A 19058-nucleotide genomic window follows, 5' to 3' on the forward strand; every position below is an offset into this window, starting at 1 on the left:
CCCAAGCCCATTACCAAATTGTATGCTTTATATGACATTAACTCTCGCGCGCGCACTTTTTGTGGGGTCAAACTTGATATGGTTTCACTGGTATTTTCCTCTGAAGGAACTTGAAATTTCTCCGGCCTGACTTCCCCCACTTCCGTTTCTGCTCCTTCTCTGATTCTCTGCATCTCTGTTCTCTCAACCCTCTTTGTCTCTCATTTGTTCCTCCCTTCTGACACCCACTGCAGGCTGTAGTCCACCTACTGGCTGAACATATTTTATTAAAACTAGGTGAAGGTAAAAGTTCGTCCTTTGCTTTGTAAATGTTTTATGGACTTGGACAAAATTATAGTTATTACCGGAGGAAACATTTACCAGAAAACTGATCCTCTTAACATTGGGTCAACAAATAGAATCCAACAAATATTACAGTAAAGATCTATTTACGTTTCACTAAATACATAACTCAACTTTCTGGATGCTTTGATTGCTGGTGTAGGTCTTATGGTATCCGCAGAGTTTGGCCCCTCAAAACCCTCAAACTGGAGTCTGCAATGGTTCCAGCATTTTCCTTGGCAGAAAACTCCCCCATCTCTTCTTGCTGCAGATTATAGAAACATATAATCAACTCAGGAAATGTTGAACTTTGGTAAAAGTATGCTGGTATTTTTGTAAAATCAGTTAATGACTGTGCAGTTGGAGCCACAGTTCAGGTTCATATCAGTCACAAGTACAAGTTGAGTAAAAGTCGTTTGTGTTTCATAAGAAATATCTTCAGCAGGTGTTCAGTTGAAGACTAAAAGACATTAGATTTAAGAGAAGAATGAAAACGTATCTCCTGTTTTTAAAAATCATAAGCTGTTAGGTTCATAACTGCAGACAAAACGTTGATCAGTTGTATCCAATCTTAGAGGAACCAGAAAAAGAAAGAAAGAAAATAATCCAGGGAAGGGGCAGTATAGCAGGAAATTAGTAGAAAAACAAGAGCTCTGCAAATCCTGGTTTCCTGTTTTTGGGGGAAGGCGAGAGTGCTTTTGGGGGCCTGCATTACAGAGACCCCATTGTGAGGGAGTGTGTTGAGTAGGGAGGCGGGGGCCGTACACAGGGACAATTTTGCTTCGTTCTGAATCCGCTAACCCACCTGCCCCTCCCTACAGGGAAAAGCTAGCTAGTAAAAAAAAAGTAGAAAAAGGAAACTGTAAAAATAAATGAGTGAGGGCCTCTGCAAGAGACGGCAACCAGACAGGAAATTACATGCTGCACAGAAAATTTTCTAAATGACCTCTGTCAGGAAACAAGGTACCTACTTGTTCCAGCATACCTTTAATCCAGATATGTCGTCAGGCTTTTGCATCAAGACAAAAGTTAATTTAAAGTATTGAAGTTAGCCTTTTAATGTCATGTCTTAAACAAAGAAGAAAAAACAACAAACAGGAAAGTCTTGATTCTAGTCTGTTGATAATGAGTAGCTGTTGTTTGGCTTCAGCCTCTATCCCAGCTCCCTCCAGGCTCAAGGCCCAAACAACGTCAGCACTCCAGTCCCGGCTGCTGCTGCTGCGCTTCTGATAATGGAGCGCTTCGCGTCTGGAGCTCTTTACGAATCGTCATTCTTACCCACTCGCTTCCCTATACGAGCCCGTCGCTCCTCTCCCTGCTGCGTGAGGCCCAGGTGCTCATCCCTTACACACAGAGCGATAACTCTTCAGAAAGGCAGAGGACCGGTCCCATTGATCAGGAGGGGTTTGTGAGGTGGAAAATAAAAGCACATTCTTAATGGCAGCTTCTGCTGTTGGACAATGGCTCCTTTTGGGCTGAGAGTGAGCTTGAGTCTGTCACAATCCAATCATACAGGCCACATGTGGCGAAGGGGGATAAAATACTGCTTTTCAAAGAAAAAAATAATCTGGTCATAATTTTTCACCAACAATAATGTAGCTTCTTAAAGATGTGCACAATGGTGCCGAGGAGTGTAACAAAACTAATAGAAAGAGTAAAAAAATGTCTGGATTCCCGGTTTGATATTTTTATGCTTGGCGAGCTTTGAAGGCTCTGAAGTCTCTCTCGTTTCGGCTGTTATCGTCTCGCTCGGTGACAGCTGTTTTCATCAGTGTGAAGGCCGCTGAGCTGTGAAGCTGTTGTCAGGGAGGGCGCAGGCGTCTCCAGAGGGCACAGAGACAAGTCATCGCCTGAGTGGGAGGTGAGGCCCGCTGGAGCTGTAGTCACTGAGAGGCTTAAAGAAAAAATCAGGGCACTGCAGCCAAAGGAGTGAGGGGCAGCAGCTGAACATAAAACAAGATTCTTCAGGTGGTAGGAGCTGAGTTTGGTGCTGTTGTCTGTGGTGAAGTCCTTCACATTCCCCATCTTGGTGATAAGAGAGTGCATCAGAGTTGGTGGACTTTTGTTAAAACCCTTTGAGACACACACGCATACACACAAACCCATACTTGCATCAAACTGAGGACATTGTATTGACTTCCATTCATATTTGTAACTGGATTTATGCCTAACCTAAACATTTTCCCTAAAACTAACCGTTACTGGTCTATTCCTAACCCTAACCTGAACCAAAACTTAAATCACACCCTAACCAGCAAAACACAGTAGAGCTGCAAACAAAGTGAGGACATTGAAGAGGTCCTCACTTTACATCAAAGACCTCTCTTTGATAGTAACTATGTTGCAAATTGTCCTCACTCTGTAGTAGAAACAAGTACCCACACATGTACACACCCTTTGAAGCCAAACCAAAAATTCAGACTTTTTAGTTAGGCTTTTACTGTATGGAAAGGTCATTTATCAAATATTTCACTCACATACTTTATAAGAGGCATTCAGCCATGCACATATTACATCATGACATCAAAGTGAAGAAAAGCTCCTTCAGCTGCAACAAAACCTTTTTGATCGGCTGCAGTAGATGGTAGTGGTGCCTAGCCTGGTTTAAACCAGACCCTGTCCTTCACTTTGCTTCGTACAAGGGTCTGGACTTGATGCATGGAGAAGTGTTTCTTGCAGGAGGCGTGGCCTCTGCTGAAGTTTAAAATGATTGGATCAGTTGGCTGCGACGTGTGTCGCTGTGACAGAGGCTAAGCTAATAAGCTAACTGGAAATCACGTGTGCTGGAAACCAGAGATTCATAGCACCACCTTGAGGGCCTCAAAAGAACAACAGTTTTTAACTTTGGGCTGCAGAGGGCCATTGGACTACATTGGTTTTAAATAAGTTGCAATACACTTTCTCACCACTAGTAGCAGTAGTGCGCCACTCAGATGTTTAACAACTTTTTTAATAAGTAGAAGAAGAACCTTAGAAACCTGCCGAGAATGGAAACTTATTTTAAATGAAAAGTAGAAGCAAAAATGAAAGTAACCCATCAAAACAAAAAAAAACACCAAAGGTGTCACAAATATGAAGAGCAGCTTCTGGTTTTATCATGCAGTATTTTGAAAGTTCAAAACATTATAAATACAGTTACAGATACAACTATATTTTAATTTGCACTTTATCAAATTAATTTTTGTAATTTATTTTTAAGCATTTTGTCAAAAAGCTGTTGTTACTGTTATTGTTTGTCACTAATAGAAAAAGCAGCTTCTGGTTGTACCATGTTTATTTTGCACTTTATGAAATTGATTTTTAGTTGTTTTATTTGGAACATTTACATTAAATATTTTTGAATGTATTTATTTTATGATCACAATTATATTGATTGAATTGTCTGTTTTTGTTGTTGTTTATGTTAAAAAAATGTTATTTTTGTCTGTGATGGACTTGCGACCTGTCCTATACCCGCCCCTCGTACTGTGACTGCTGGATATGGGCACCAGTGACCCACGTGACCCTGAAAGGAAGAAGCGTGTACAGAAAATGGATGAATGTGTTGTATCTGTGCTGACAAGCCTGAGTGGTCTGGTGACTGACTGTTGTATTTGTTCAAATAATTGTTATGGGCAGGTTACAATGTAAAAAAATATTTGTCATAATCATGTCTCTTGATTATTTCACAGGAGTTTTAATTTTAAAATGTAAGTTTATTTTATTTAGGTATAATGCAAATACTATACAAATTAAACTAAGATTTAGAATAATTATATTTTTAAACCAAGTTTTAGAATAATTATCATTTTGATCCATATGGTAATGTCTGACTGGGCCTCGTGTCACTTTATTTTGAACAAATTGGGCCCCGAGGTCAAAAAGGTTAAGAACCCCTGCTGTAAACAACCCTACTGAGAGGAGAGAAGTACCGAGCTGAACAAGACGGCTGTAAATGAGAGTTGCTGCTTTGTCAGATAAATTAATTTTAATTTGGAAGCCTTATCAACACGGACTGGCTTCATTCACTTCCTCCACTGCCGTATGCTAAAATAACTAGCAGACACTGCGCAGAAAGTCGACGTAGTTCAAAACTCCTCCTTCTGTTTGCTGATTGGCCCAGATAAAATAAACTACAAGCAGACACTGCGCAGAAAATTGACGTTCTGTTCTCAGATTGACCCGGCTAAAAATCTGCCAGAGAAATCCATCTCAATGGGAGAAGTCCCAGACGGAGCAGAGAAGGGAAACTAGAATTGAGCGGAGCTGTGTAGGAAGGCAAGGGCCAGGCTAAGTGGTGCCACTTTCAGCTGGAACATCATATTTTGATACAAGAACTGGAACTGTGAAATGCAAAACGCTGACAGTGATGTATTAGTTTAAAAAGTAGAGTTCGCAACTAATTAAAAAAAATAGGTTATTTTTCAATGGTATTATTCCACTTTTGTCTTCTCCCACTTAGACTAGCCATTGGCTTGTCTGTATGACCAAAAATTATTTCTCTGAAGTGATTGAGGTTGTTTAGAGAACTATTCATAACACTGTTTATACCATTTCCACAGAAACCCTCTTTAAAAAATATGAATTATCTATTTAAGACTAAAATTAGGTCAATGTTTGAGAGCCAGTGTCCCAGATGTTGCGGTTTATTGGGCCATACTGATCCCTATTTACATGTTTTGGAGCATTTTCAGGGAATACTTTATCTATTTTAGCAAAGTATTGACATATTTTCACCATAAATCAGTCAATAAATCAAAAGTTTTAAAAATTCAGTAAGTTAACTAAACTATTGTCAAGAAGATACAAAGTTTGAATGATTGCTTTCTCTTAATTTTCACTTTACACAGCATTCAGTGATAGACACACATCTGTGTTATAACAGATTTAACACACGTTTACAGCAATATACTGTAATATTAAATAAATGTTATACATTACTGGGTAACGCTTTCTTTTACGGTACCCTTATTTCCATGTAATTACAAGGTAATAAAAATGTAATTAAATGTAATTACTACCTTATTACATGTAATTACATATAATAAGGTCGTAATTACCATTTTAATTACATTTTAATTGCATTGTAATTACATGGTAATAAGGGTACCGTAAAAGAAACCGTTACCCATTACTGTATTGCAGAGGCCCAGAAAAGTTTTTTTTCATCTCAGAGGAGAAACGAAGACATTTGAAATGAAGATCTTTATATAAATCACCAGAGTGAGTCTGAGTCAGACATAATGATTATTTCTTATTGGAAAATGGATGCTTGCACATGGAGGTCAGCGTTAGACGTGTGTGTTTATGGAAGAGACAGACAGAGAAGGGGGAGAGACGGCCCTCAGAGAGAGGAAATGGTGGGCAGAGCCTCGTCTTTCAGCGCTGCACTAATGAGGCTCGCGACACGCAGACTGGAAACAGAAGTATTGTTCTCCCGCCGCTCTGGTCAACAAATCCCATCCAGCTACTGACACACAGAGTTGGACGCATAGTTTTGTAGCAGACCTACGAAGCCACACATGGACACACACCAGGGAGTGTAACTCTCAACACACAGTCTTTGTGTTCAAACTGTTGTCTCATTATTTACTTCTAGATATAAAATGGATGTGTCTCTATGTTTTCAAAAGGGGATAAAATGTTGTCTCATAAAGTCAGGCACATTTAGAGATCTTGGCTGTCCCATCCAAGACAATGTTTTGGTCTGAGGCCAGAAAGTTTTTGCTCCGTCATTATAAACTGTCTCCTGCCTGTAATCCAAATATGAGCAACGGCTCGGGAGAGAAACTGGGCCAAAACACAAACCCCTGATCTTTGGGCGATATCCCAACCATACCACATGTTGTAATTTTGTCATTTTCTTTCCTCTTTTTTTTCCTTTTTTTTTTGCTGCGTCTTTTTTTTCTAAAGCAATTTCTGCAAGTTTGCCCCCCCCCCCCCCAAAAAAAAAAAAAAAACACCCTCATCTTTTAGAAAATGGATGATGCGGTTAAGAGTTGCTCGAGGGTTTACACTGCATGAGGCAGAGTGGTCAAAAACAGCAATGACAGTCTATCTTTGTGGAAACAAACAAAAACAATAAAAAAAAGACCAGAAAATCCCCCCGAGGACATCCACACCACTAAGCCACAGAAGATCGGGACAAAAATGCAGCTTCAACTTCTGTAAGGAAATGGTCCTATGTGACAACAGGAATGGATTTTTTCATTCTTTTCCTGCTGCAGGAACATGGATCACAGGTCTTTTTTGGCATCCATCCATCTTCTAATCTGACATAACCCAACTTTTTCCACCTGGTTCTAAAAATATGTTTTGGAAGCAAATGCTGGGGCAGGTTTGAAATTAAAGTTGTGGAGATAAAATAAGATCCTCAGTAGCAATTAAACAAAATAATATTTTTAGGGTGCAGCTCTCAAGGTTTTATTTATTATCTTTAAAGAGATTTTTTGTAAAAGAACAAAAAATAACGATACTTTGTTGACATAATAATCTGACCAATATTTGTATTTGGTTAAAATTCTGCAGCATTCTTGTGCTAAATTTAGGTGGCTGATGGGAAAACTATTCAGTCTAAATACAGAGAAAACTGCTGTGTTCTGCTTTAATGTTAACTGTTGATATCAGTGCTTTTTAATGTTGTTAGCTAAATATCTTGTGAATCCCTGGACTGATTTTAGAGAAACTTTGAGACAGTAATTATGAAATGTGCCCTTTTTTATTTTTTGGACACAGCTAATAGACCTTATCCAACACAAAATGCAACATGCATTCTCTCAAGTATTAGGGTCTTTTTTTTTTAAAAACCCTTCAAATAATTTTCCTATGAACCTTTGTGGTTATAAATGCCAGAACTTGATTTTTTCCCCATCCTGTTTTAATTGTTGATGACGTGATCGGCTCCAACTTCAAAATTACAGCAGAAAACTCAGCCAACTAAATGATCTGCAAATCCCAGAATGCAGAGATATCAATTACTCATCGTCATCATCATCATCGTCATCATTGTCCGTGCGTTTAATTACCTAATGTTCAATTTTTTTCCTGTTTCCAGGGATCTTAAACACAACCTCATCAGCACCATCATGCCCGGAGCCTTCCAAGGCCTGCCTGAGCTTCGGAAACTGTAAGTGGGTAATAACATGTTTCACAGTCCTGTTAGATCCAGAGCTACAAACACAGACAGTTTGGCTTTAAATGTTTGCTAAGAGATAGTTTGTTTAGAGTTGCTCGTAAGATTAACAGTAGCCAAGTCAAACCAACATATACACTCTTCTGGCAGCTCACAGCAGATGTTGTGCATTACGTTAAGTTATTACTGTGACCATAAAAACTCCATTTGCTCAATATTTCTGCTGTCACTCACTGAAGGGCCTATAGTGTGTCAGCTCTGTCACCTCTGAGAGGGCTTAAAGTTTGTTTTAGAGGCTCTTAATAAGTCCCTGAATGCGACTGAGCGACCTTCTGTGGCCGCCTGCTCCTTGGCTTTCTGGACACCGGTGTTTGGTTGTGGAGTGGATCGAAAGTTTGTCTGAGCTGCACCTTGTGACTCCTTATCCCTCCTCCCCGCCCCTGCTTGTGTTTTCCCTGCAAGGTCTGGGGCTTCTCAAAACAAACAGGGGGGAGATAAACACATGCTCTGGACAGCTCTCTGCTGGGTAGTGTCAGAGGTGCAACAGAGCAGATCCCTCTTTGGCTGCAGCTATACATCATGCTCAGGGCTGGACTGCAGAACAGGGGCCCTGCTTTACCCTGATGATAAACCTCCACTCGGGTCCTATGGGGTCCTGATAAGGGAAAGTGCTCGAGACTGTTATGCTTATTTCATTTTTACTCAATGATTTTGTTTGCATTTATTAGTAGAATATGTTTAAGAAAAGAGTTCAAAAATGAAGGGAAGAATAAAGGCTCAGAAAAAGGCACTCAAATGTTCATTATTTGCTGTATGGATAATTTAGTATTAGATTTGACATCACTAACGTACACGAGTGAGTCAGTACATAACAATTTGCTGCTGAGGAGTTGTTAATTTGAAAAGAGCTAACACATTCCTTTGTTTTTTCACACGTTTAGCGACCTCTCCAACAACCGCATCGGCTGTCTGACGGCGGACATGTTCCAGGGCCTCACCAATCTCACTAAACTGTAAGACTCAGATTAATAGGTCGCATTAAAATGTTGCACTCTCTGACTTGTTGTTAAGCTTCTGAGAAAAAGCATCCACGTCTAATTCGTGTTCTCGTTAGGAACCTCTCCGGTAACATTATGTCCACCCTGAATCCAGGAGTGTTTGACGAGCTGCCGTCTCTCAAACTAGTGTAAGTACTACAGTAAAAACCTGCTGGTAATTATACTGTACATACAAGTATAGTAGCAGTATAGCAGTGTAAATATCTATAGCCAAATGAACAACAGATGTTCAAGACAAAGACAGCCTTTATCTGTTTTTAATTGTTTTGTCAAAACTTTGTTGTGTTTAAAACTGAAAAGGTCTGTTAAAAATTGCAAAAATCTGCCACTTTTTTAAATGTCAGACATTATCTTATGTTGACAAATGATGCAGTTGTGTTATTACTATTTGTGATCTGATACGATATGACAATATCTTGTGCATTTTATCAGCAAATGGTATTGTGGATGATGCTCGGCTACTACCACACCACAGTTTAACTCAATAACTGTAAAGTCTAATAGTGTTATAATTTAGCTTTTTCTTTGTTTGTTTGTTTGTTTGTTTGCTAAAGCCTGAAACTGTTGTGAACATCTTGTGTCAGGTTGTCTACAAAAGTAAATTAAAAATACATCCAATTTCTGAAAAGTTTCACTAAAATTCATGCCGTGGTTCAGGAAATATTTTACTAACAGACGTGCAAACAAACACAGAAGGACACATAAACTTGATAATAGTTTGCCAGTTTGTAGCTAAAAGTATAATGCCTTGGTTAACTTTAAATAGAGGATGTTGTGAATCTGTACTCCAAAAGTTCCATATGGTGCACCTGTTCGCAGGTCTTTCAGAAAGCAGCTAAGTCAGTTCATTGTAAGGTCAAAACAACAAATAAGGTATAAGCAATAATGTTTTAGGCAGAAAAAATACAAGACCTCAAGTAATTATCATGTCACCACTAAATTATGAGCAGCCTAAGTACAAAATTAGTTAAACTGAACCTGATCTCTTTTATAAAACCTATTTTTGTCCTTACAGGAACTTTAACTCAGACTACCTGTCCTGTGACTGTGGGCTGCGCTGGGTGCAGAGCTTCTTTCGCAGCAGCTCAGCGCGTCTGGGAGATGAAACCCTGTGTGCCTATCCCAGGAGCCTGAGGGGGAAGCCCCTACGCACCCTGAGGGAGAGCCAGCTGAGCTGTGGTAAGCCTGGGAACAGTATGGCACATTAATGAAGTGGTCTCAGGTGTTATTTCAAAGAAAATAACCCTGTGAATGACAATCCCACAATAACAAAGTTCAAAATCATGTCAGGTATGTTAGGAGCTCCATCTCAGTAGCTGAGCCATTTGTAAATTGTTGCAGCCTGCATCCAATTAGCTTCAGAACTTATAACAGCTTCTGTGGAAATATTTGATTGAGGTTGGGTAGGGAGTGAGAGCAAGAGAAATCATTTGGAATGAAAATGGAACTGCCTTTGCATCTTTTCCCCTCCATGTTGCTCAGACGGCCCAATGGAGCTGCACACCCTGTCGCTGCTGCCATCCAAGCGTCAGGCGGTTTTCAGAGGTGACCGGTTGCCTTTCCACTGCACTGCTGCCTTTGTGGACAAGATCACCAGCTTACACTGGCGTCACAATGGTCAAATGGTGACCTCTGACCCTGAAATGGGAGTTCAACTGGAGCAAAGCGTGGTGCACGACTGCACTTTCATCACCAGGTGGGCCTCTTGATGCCATGTTTGTCCATTTTGCTTTAATAATTCTGTCTTTAATTCAAACATGTTTTTGTATTTTGTGTAGTCACTTGTAAAGGAGAATGTTTTCTAAAACACTATCTGGTGGTAATGTGATCAATGATATCTACCTTCAGTGAGCTCATCCTGTTCAACGTCCATGTGGAGGCCAGCGGCGAGTGGGAGTGTGTGGTTACTACTGGGCGGGGCAACGTCTCTCGCTCTGTTGAAATAGTAGTTCTGGAGAACAGTGCCACCTTCTGTCCGGAAGATAAAGTCACCAACAACCGAGGAGAGTTCAGGTTGGTTACAGTGACAATAATTCAGATCAAACTGCACTATCGTGCAAAAGACTTAAGTCATTCTACTTCCAACAAGAAAGACCTTCTTGCAGTCTTTAAAAACAGTCTTAATGAGGCTTTCAAAGTCTTTTAAAGTTTAGACCATGCTCTCGTGGTCAAGTGCATAAACTGGACCAAAAAGGAGTTCAAAAGCAACTGAAAGTCTAAAGAAAACTTCAGAAACTCTGGATCATTCTTGAAGATTACAAGATATTCTTTATAGATAGATATTCTATATATATAGATAGGTTTTAAACACTTGCATTAGATTGTAAATACAACATTTTCAGTTATTTTAGGGCTCAGCGTTTCCATTGACTGCTTATTTTTGTTCCACAGGTGGCCGAGAACCCTGGCAGGAATCACCTCTCATCAGTACTGCCTGCAGCTGCGTTATCCCTCCCTGACTGTGGAGGGGGAAACGGAGCAGAAAAAGGCCTCTCGGTTCTGCGACCGCTCTGGAAACTGGCAGGAAGGTGACTACTCCAACTGTCACTACACCAACGGAATCACTCGTGTTCTGCACACGTTCATCCTGGTCAGTACGGCCATCGGTTCCTACTTCCTGCTGAGAATCATGACGTAGCAACATGCATCCTCATCGTAGTTCCCTTTTGCATTGTAGAGACCCATCAATGCGTCCAACGCTGTCACTGTGGCAGACAAGGTGCGATCATATACCCTGGAGACCGCAGGGTTCACTGGCTCCGTAGATGTACTGTATGTGGCGCAGATCATGGAAAAGTTTATGGAATTTGTCAGACAGCTGCGAGAGGTAAGAAAAATGATCAAAATCCTGTTTGTGTTTGACGTTCTTTGAGATTCTAATTCCCGTGAGTGCCTGTTCCAGTTGTCGGAGATGATGGTTGAGATGGGCAGTAACCTGATGGAGGTGGATGACGAGATCCTTGCAGCTGCACAGAGAGAAAAGAGAGCATGTAGCTCCATCGTCTACTCTCTGGAGACTTTGGCTTGGCCTCAGCTGCACAATCACGCCAAAGACTTATCCATGGTAGGGAGCTCTATCAATCTTTATCTTTGGTAGACTTACACGTTTAACAGTTCATGTAATTTTAATGATGGAAATGGATGTTTGTTGATGTTTGAATCACTGATTTGTGCAGGTGTCTAAGAACATTGTGATGGAAGCCCACCTAATTCGAACAGCTCATTTCACGGGTATGACCTGCACTGCATATCATCGTCTTGAAGCACCGGTGGACCAGTCGGGAGTGGAGATGTCAGAGCCTGTGAACCAACAGCAGCTTTATTTCCGCTGCAGCACTGGCTCCCATAACACCTCCCTCAACAACTTTTCCCTGAAGGTGAGGAACAAGAAAATACTAATCGTTTAGCAGGCAGCTAAAACAATTTTAAATGTTTTTATTTCATTAAATTTGCGATTTGTCTATACTCTTTTTGTTTTCTCCAGAATTCCGTTGCCCTGGCCTCAGTGACTCTTCCAGCGACCCTGTTTGCTCCCGACACGACAGCCGACTGTAAGCTGCAGTTTGTAGCTTTCCGAACTGGAAGCTTTTTTCCTTTGTTGCCAAACTCAAGCAACACAGTCGAACACTCCCGCAAACAAAGTGTCAACACTCCAGTCATCTTTGCAGGCCTTGGTAAAAACTTATCACTTTACTCCATTCATAACTTCTGCTTTGCATGTAAAAAGGAAATCTGCTAAGATGTAATTTGATCTTGATGTAACATTGATATAAACTTTCATGTTTGAATATGTTTTTAAGTTTATGGAAATGAGGCATTCACTTTTAAAACCAAATATTGCACTTTAGTTTATCTAATAGAAATTCAAAGTGAAAAGGTTGTTCTTTATTCTAAAATACATTAATATATATATAAGATCTTTAGGCAACAAATCACTGCACTGCTGTTTGTTTAGGCATTGCTTTTAATTGGCAAAGTTTGCTGTCAGTTTAACTAAACTCAGAACAAAAATTAAGGAAATTTGTGTTTGGTGGATTATTGCTTTGTAATAATGCTTCTTGGTAATATATCTTATACCATTGGAAAGCCTGTTAATTTCCCATTTAAATGGTGCCACATTTGTAAGGAACATGCATTTGTGGGATGAGCAGTAGAGCTGAGTATGTGGATTGTGCACATGAAACATCTGTCAAACAGCTTATTTTACTGTTGCTGCTGACACTTGTTTTGAGCTTCTGGTATCCCCAGGTGCTGCCAATTACAAAATGTACTGCCAAGAAGCATTGTACAACAAATAAATAATCTACCAAACACAAATGTTCTTGCTATATATATTTTATGAGTCTTCAAGACATCATCTTTTTGTTGACACCGATACGCCAGTCTGTAAAATGATGTCTCAATGCTTTCATCTGAGAAAAAAAGTGTTACGCAGGGGCGGTTCTAGGGGCAGGGCCACAGGGGCACTGGCCCCAGCTGAAATCTGATTGGCCCCCTGAAGTGCCCCTGTCCTGTCACTCATCTGTCGTTTACCAGGGAGTGAATATGGTGGATGCAGTTCATATTCAAACACTAGTTGTGCTAATGAGTCAAATAGTAAAGTCCAGAGTGAATCAAGTTTATAGAATTCTTCTTTTCTTAAGAAAAGTTGAACAATCCTGCAAAAAAAAAGGTATTTCAACTGACAAATGATGGCTGGATTTTCTCACATGCTGTGTATTTGAGAATATTTTATTTATGTACTGTAAAATGAATGAAAAACTGGTGAGGAGAATTTACTGTGCAAGCTTTTTTTGGTACCACTTTACAATAAGGCTCCCCTTACAGATGACTTATAAAGAGTTTATAGATACGTTACTAATTCATCTGTAAATTCTTTATAAATCATTAATAAATGTTTATTATGCAATAATTAAGGACGAGAAAAAAGACAAAACTGTCCGGTTTCTCACCAAATATGGAGACAAATCTGTTCACGTGCATATTACATTTAAAGGTGCTTATTAAACATTTCAGACAAGGTTACTACATTGTAAGTACAGTAACGATAAGAAACACACATTTTAATATATTAATATTGTACTTTATTACTGCATTATAAATATTCACAACTGTCAAAGGGAGACTTATCGTAAAGTGTAAAACAGTACACTATTTATTAATGACAAATAAACATTTATAAATGCCAAAAGTTATTATTTAATGTGAAGAATCACCATTTTTAAAACTTAGTGTTGATTATCAATATTTGAAATTATTGTTCAAACATGTAACAACTGTCAACAATGATGATGTATTAAAAAAGTAAAAAAAAAACCCCATCATGTTAACATAACAAATAATCCCACCCAATCCAAAATTGTACAGTTTTACACTTTACAATAAGCATCCCATTAATATTTGTGGATATTTATAATGCTATTATATTTATGTTAAAATGTGTTTCCTGATCATTATTGATTTTACAAGGTAGTAAAATAGTCTGAAATGTTTAATACACAAAGAAATATAGGCTCAGTATTTGGAAAGAAACCAGACAGTTTAGTCTCTTTTTTATCTTAATTATTGCACAATAAACACTTATTAATAATTAATGAAGTGTTTACAGATGAATTAATCACCTATCTATAAACTCTTTAAAAGCCATCTATAAGGGGAGCCTTATTGTAAAGAGGTACCCTTTTTTTAAACAAATACATTGCATTACAAGTGTTTGAACCTGTGTGACAGGTTAAATGTAGGCTATACATCTTACCAAAACTGGGGATTTGTGTGAAAGGATGTTGAACAAATACTTGGCCCCTCTATGAATATTGTGGCCCCTTGATGGCCCCTTACTCAAAAAAAATCCTAGATCCGCCACTGGTGTTATGTGACTCATCTTATCTAAATATATAAATGAATATGTTCACAAGAAGTAACTTCACATATTTTTTCTGCTGTGCTCTAATAGATGGCTGTAGCATGTGGAACTACTCCGAGCCCATCTGGGTGTCCCTTCGTCACCGGTCCCCCGGTACGGATGCGGTGGCAGTCCAGTGGATCCTGAGGGGCCCAGAGAAGCATGGAGGCTGGAGTCAGGAGGGCTGCCAGCTTGTCCACAGTGACAGCAGCACCTCCACGATGCGCTGCTCTGTCCTCAGCAACTATGCTGTGCTGCAGGTAGATGAAGCACAACTGATTTATCGCTTACTCAGCATCACCACAGCTGAATGAGACTTTTATCTGGTCTGTGTGATTCCTCTCCACCCAGGAAGTGCCAGAGTTCCCCAACTCCGGCTCGATCCCTGTGAGAGTGCTCCACCCTGTGGTGTATGCCTGCACTGCAGTGCTCCTGCTCTGCCTCTTCACCATCATCATCACTCACATACTACATCACAGGTACTATACTGTATGTAACACACTGCAGCTGCTGGCTCTTTGCCGCTTCTGTTCATCGTTCGTTTTCTCTCCAACAGTTCGATTCACATATCAAGAAAATGTTGGCACACCTTGCTGAATACCTGTTTCCACATCGCTATGACAACAGCAATTTATGCAGGAGGCATAAGCTTGACCAGTTACCCTCTGGTCTGCCAGGCAGTAAGTTTTTATTTTAGAAAGACATTTGGCACATAGTTTAGACTCACGTGAGCATTGTGTGTAATGTACCTGCAACACGTGACAGGTGGGCATTGCACTGCACTACTCCTCGCTGTCGTCGCTGCTGTGGATCGGCGTCAGTGCCCGGGTCATCTACAAAGAAGCTGTGTGGAGAATGCCCCGACAGACGGAGGGAGAGTCTCCTGCTCCTCCCACTCAGCGACCCATGCTCAGGTCAGCGAACTGGCATCATTGCACCTCCACCCACTTCCTGTTCCATGGGATTATTGTTTGCTGTCAATATGGTTTATGTTTTAGACAGTTAGAGGAGTTCTTGAGCAGGGCCACCCAAATCTGTGCGCTATGAAGGACGGTCTTTGTGCCCAAAAATCAAAGACCTTCTGTTTTGAGGGGAAAAAAGAGCGGTATATAACTGTATGCAGTTGTAAGGTTATATGACCAGATGAATGTAGAGCTTGGTAGATGAGGAATGCGTGACGCTAACGCTAAAGAAGCAGTGAGAGTTGTCATAAATCTGAGGGGGATGATTCAAGGGGGTCTCGCACAGTTTCCTTCTGTTCCTTAACCACTTGCCTTGAGCCTGTGACCCTAAATCTGTAACTTTTATACTAATACCCTGACCCCGTTGGATCTCCTGCCAATTCTTTGTTGTTCACCCAAACATACTGGACCGTAGCTGGAATAGATCTTCTAGTCTTGAGTCTATTCCAAGCATGGGCGATCCTGGTCCTGGAGGGCCGCAGCCCTGAATGTTTTACTTGTTTCTCTGCTCCAACTCACCTGATATGAATGAATAGATGATTATCAGGCTTCTGAAGAATGGAGGACCAAAACTGACATAATTAGAAATAAAGGCAGAATTATATGAACTACTAAGTAAATACACTTAAAATGCACCAATTAAATTAAAAAAGGAAAACTTTATCTCCTGTTTTATATTTTAATTGACTTTCACATTTATTTTTCCAGCTTTGTTCCAACAAATTAGTCTATATATTTGAACACATAATTTAAGTTTTTTTAAATACATATTAATTGTTTTTCCTTTTACTTGTACATGCATTTGTGTGTCTTAAATGTTTATACTTAATTATTTTTACATTTTTTCCCAGCAAGTCTTTTTATTTCTATGTGTTGCATGCTTGTGCTGCCTCAGTTTAGCTGAAAGTTTACAGTTTAGTTTAAAACAAAGGCAAGGAGGAAAATACTACCTATACATTTATTTTTGACTAACCTTTAAGCTAAACTGCGACAGCACAAGCATGCAACACAAAGAAATAAAAAGACTTGTTGGACAAAATTATAAAAATTATTCAATTTAAGCATTCAAGAGATACAAATACGTGTACAAGTAAAAGGAAAAACTATGTAAAATATATATTAAAAAAACATTAACATTTAAATTAAATGTAAACATTATTTATTTATATTAGTTTATTGGAACCAAGCTGGAAAAATAAATATGAAGGTCAATTAAATTATAAAACATGAGGTAAAAATTCTCCTTTTTAATTTATTTGGTGCATTTTTTCATTTTTCTATTTCTGCTTTTTTTTTTCTAATTATGTCAGTTTTGGTCGTCCATACCTTCGAGGACCATGATTGCCCACCCCTGTTCCATTCTAAACCCTAGAGATTGGCACCTCACAGCTCTGTTAGATTTCAGACAATTAGAGAGATCATTCTGTCTAATATACTGTAAATTAGATACAAGTCAAAGGTCTAACTGCTTCTTATAGAATAAATGTTTAGTTATTTGTTAAAGCTGCAAGAGTTTGATCTGTTTTCTCTGTCCCTTCAGGTTCTATTTAATAGCGGATGGAGTTCCTCTTATCATATGTGGAATCACTGCAGCTGTCAATGTGAACAACTATGGAGACAACAGTCCTTAGTAAGTGAATCATGTTTCATCCTTGAGCTATTTGACTTTTGACTTTGTGTTGTTTTGTTTGGTGCTGAAGTGAATTATTCGATGTCAAACACACAAAGCTGTCCTTGTTCGGCTCTGACTCGTCTTCCACTCCTCTGCCTCTTGCAGCTGCTGGCTGGTCTGGCGCTCCAGTCTTGGGTCTTTCTTTATCCCTGCTGGCTTGGTGGTGCTGGTGACCTGGATTTATTTCCTGTGCACTGTGTTTCGCCTGAGGCATCGTGGGACCAAAGAATGCACAGGAACCAGCTTGTCCTCTCCTGGGACGGAGGGCCATCCTGCATTGGCAGGAAGCACCAGCCTGCTCTCCACTGACTCAGTCGGGGGGCCTATAACCCCAGTTGTGCCTCCAGAGGATCAGTACTCACTGAAGACACAATTTTCTGTGCTGGTAGCCGCACACTTCCTGTTTGTGGCCCTGTGGTGCTGTGGCGCCATGGCAGTGTGGGTGACAGGCCACACTAGCTTGTTGTTTAGCTGTCTCTACGGTGCAGTTGCCACAGTTTTGGGGGTGTTTCTGGTGGTGCACCACTGTTTCCGCCGTCTTGATGTGCAGTCGTCATGGCTGGCTTGTTGCCCGGGCTATCGCCGCTCTCGTCCTATACCTGCCTACACACACACCTGCACTACGGGAAGTGGAGTGCAGACCTCTGAACAGGGATCCCACCTCTACATCAGCTGCCAACCCCCTGACTCTCACAACTCTTCATCGACCAGGTCATCGTCCACACCAAGTGGGATCAGCAGCGTTGGACCTGGGCCTTGCAAACTCACCAACTTGTTGCAGGTGGCACAGGACAATCCAGGCAACACTTCCCGTGCCCCTACAGGCAACAACACAAGCACCAGTATGGACAACATCACCAAGCCAACAAACAATATTCTACCTACCATTAACTCTTCAGCCCCCATACATCCCCAGAGAAGAAAAATAAGTAGCAGAACTAAACAAGGGAATGGTCAGTATTATCATCGGGGTGAGGGCAGAGGCCACTATCGTCTCAAAGCTTTGAGGACTGCTGGAGGCGGAGGCAGTCTTGGAGCTTTAGGGCCCACAGGCTCGGAGCACCTCAATTCATCACATGCTGTTTACAAGCAAGCCACAAGCGAGAACGACAGCATCCACCACAGCCTCTCAGAGAACCATGCCAGCCTGTTGACAAATGGGAAGCGGGTGGGAGAATCAGTGGCCACCAGCCCCTCTGAGGGAAGCGATGGGGGCAGCAGCGGGAGCCGCAAACCCTTCCCTCTGCCGCCTTCTGCTGCAAGCAGAGTGGCCATGCATTGTGCTCAGAGACGATGCTCCAGCAGGGACAACTTGAAAGCAGCAGCAGCATCTGCGGAGCGAGACTCAAAGCGCTGCTCCTATCCTTTGAACAGTGTCACCACCACTGTGCCGGGGGCCGCGGCCCAGAACGGCACCCTGAAAACCTCTGTGCTTGAGCTGGAGCAGGACATGAGTGGCACAGACCAATCCCAAAGCTCTGTTGGAATGAAGACTGGTTTGTGGAAAAGTGAAACCACGGTGTAAGCTACAGGTGAACATCTATGCATGGCCTTAATGAAATAAAATGATTGGTTTGTGTTTAAATGGTCTCTTAATAATTATGTAATTTAAGATGTAATATCATGAAGGCATGCAGGACCCTAAACTGGAACACTCGCCTCTGTCGTGTTGTAAGTTTGCTGTGAAATATTGTCATTTTCACTAAGATATGCATTTATTTTAATCACTTTACAAAATGATGTACCAAAAAATTTTTCAAGGTTGGCATATAATATTGCAATTGGATGTCTAATGAAAGCTTTATTGTTTTAGCTGTAATTTTTCTATGCATATCAACTATAGCATGAAATGGAACATAGGATCCATTTACAGCTTTATGCATTTAATCTGAGGGCAGCCTTTCATCCTTGCATTTGCTTCAAGTGATTGTCTCTGCTCATGTATGCACTTATATGTCCTTTGTCTCTGTGCCTAGTTTTGTGTAAGTGTGTGTGTGTGTGTGTGTGTGTGTGTGTGTGTGTGTGTGTGTGT

General features: G+C 40.6%; 1 protein-coding gene across 1 annotated transcript in view; it reads left to right on the forward strand.

Moving 5' to 3' along the window:
- adgra2 (adhesion G protein-coupled receptor A2) overlaps window positions 1-18611 on the forward strand; it is a 47910-nt gene extending 29299 nt beyond the window's left edge. The window contains exons 3-19 of the mRNA XM_014012117.1: window positions 7355-7426; window positions 8374-8445; window positions 8547-8618; window positions 9506-9669; window positions 9973-10186; window positions 10339-10503; window positions 10882-11080; window positions 11168-11317; window positions 11393-11554; window positions 11667-11867; window positions 11975-12164; window positions 14444-14652; window positions 14744-14871; window positions 14949-15072; window positions 15158-15306; window positions 16895-16984; window positions 17132-18611. Coding sequence (XP_013867571.1) covers window positions 7355-7426; window positions 8374-8445; window positions 8547-8618; window positions 9506-9669; window positions 9973-10186; window positions 10339-10503; window positions 10882-11080; window positions 11168-11317; window positions 11393-11554; window positions 11667-11867; window positions 11975-12164; window positions 14444-14652; window positions 14744-14871; window positions 14949-15072; window positions 15158-15306; window positions 16895-16984; window positions 17132-18551 — 3781 coding nt within the window. The 3' untranslated portion in view covers window positions 18552-18611. The remainder of the gene's footprint in view (window positions 1-7354; window positions 7427-8373; window positions 8446-8546; window positions 8619-9505; window positions 9670-9972; window positions 10187-10338; window positions 10504-10881; window positions 11081-11167; window positions 11318-11392; window positions 11555-11666; window positions 11868-11974; window positions 12165-14443; window positions 14653-14743; window positions 14872-14948; window positions 15073-15157; window positions 15307-16894; window positions 16985-17131) is intronic.
- Window positions 18612-19058: the final 447 nt, after the last annotated feature.

Source organism: Austrofundulus limnaeus, unplaced genomic scaffold (genome assembly GCF_001266775.1).
Source record: "Austrofundulus limnaeus strain Quisiro unplaced genomic scaffold, Austrofundulus_limnaeus-1.0 Scaffold88, whole genome shotgun sequence".
Lineage (NCBI taxonomy): Eukaryota > Metazoa > Chordata > Actinopteri > Cyprinodontiformes > Rivulidae > Austrofundulus > Austrofundulus limnaeus.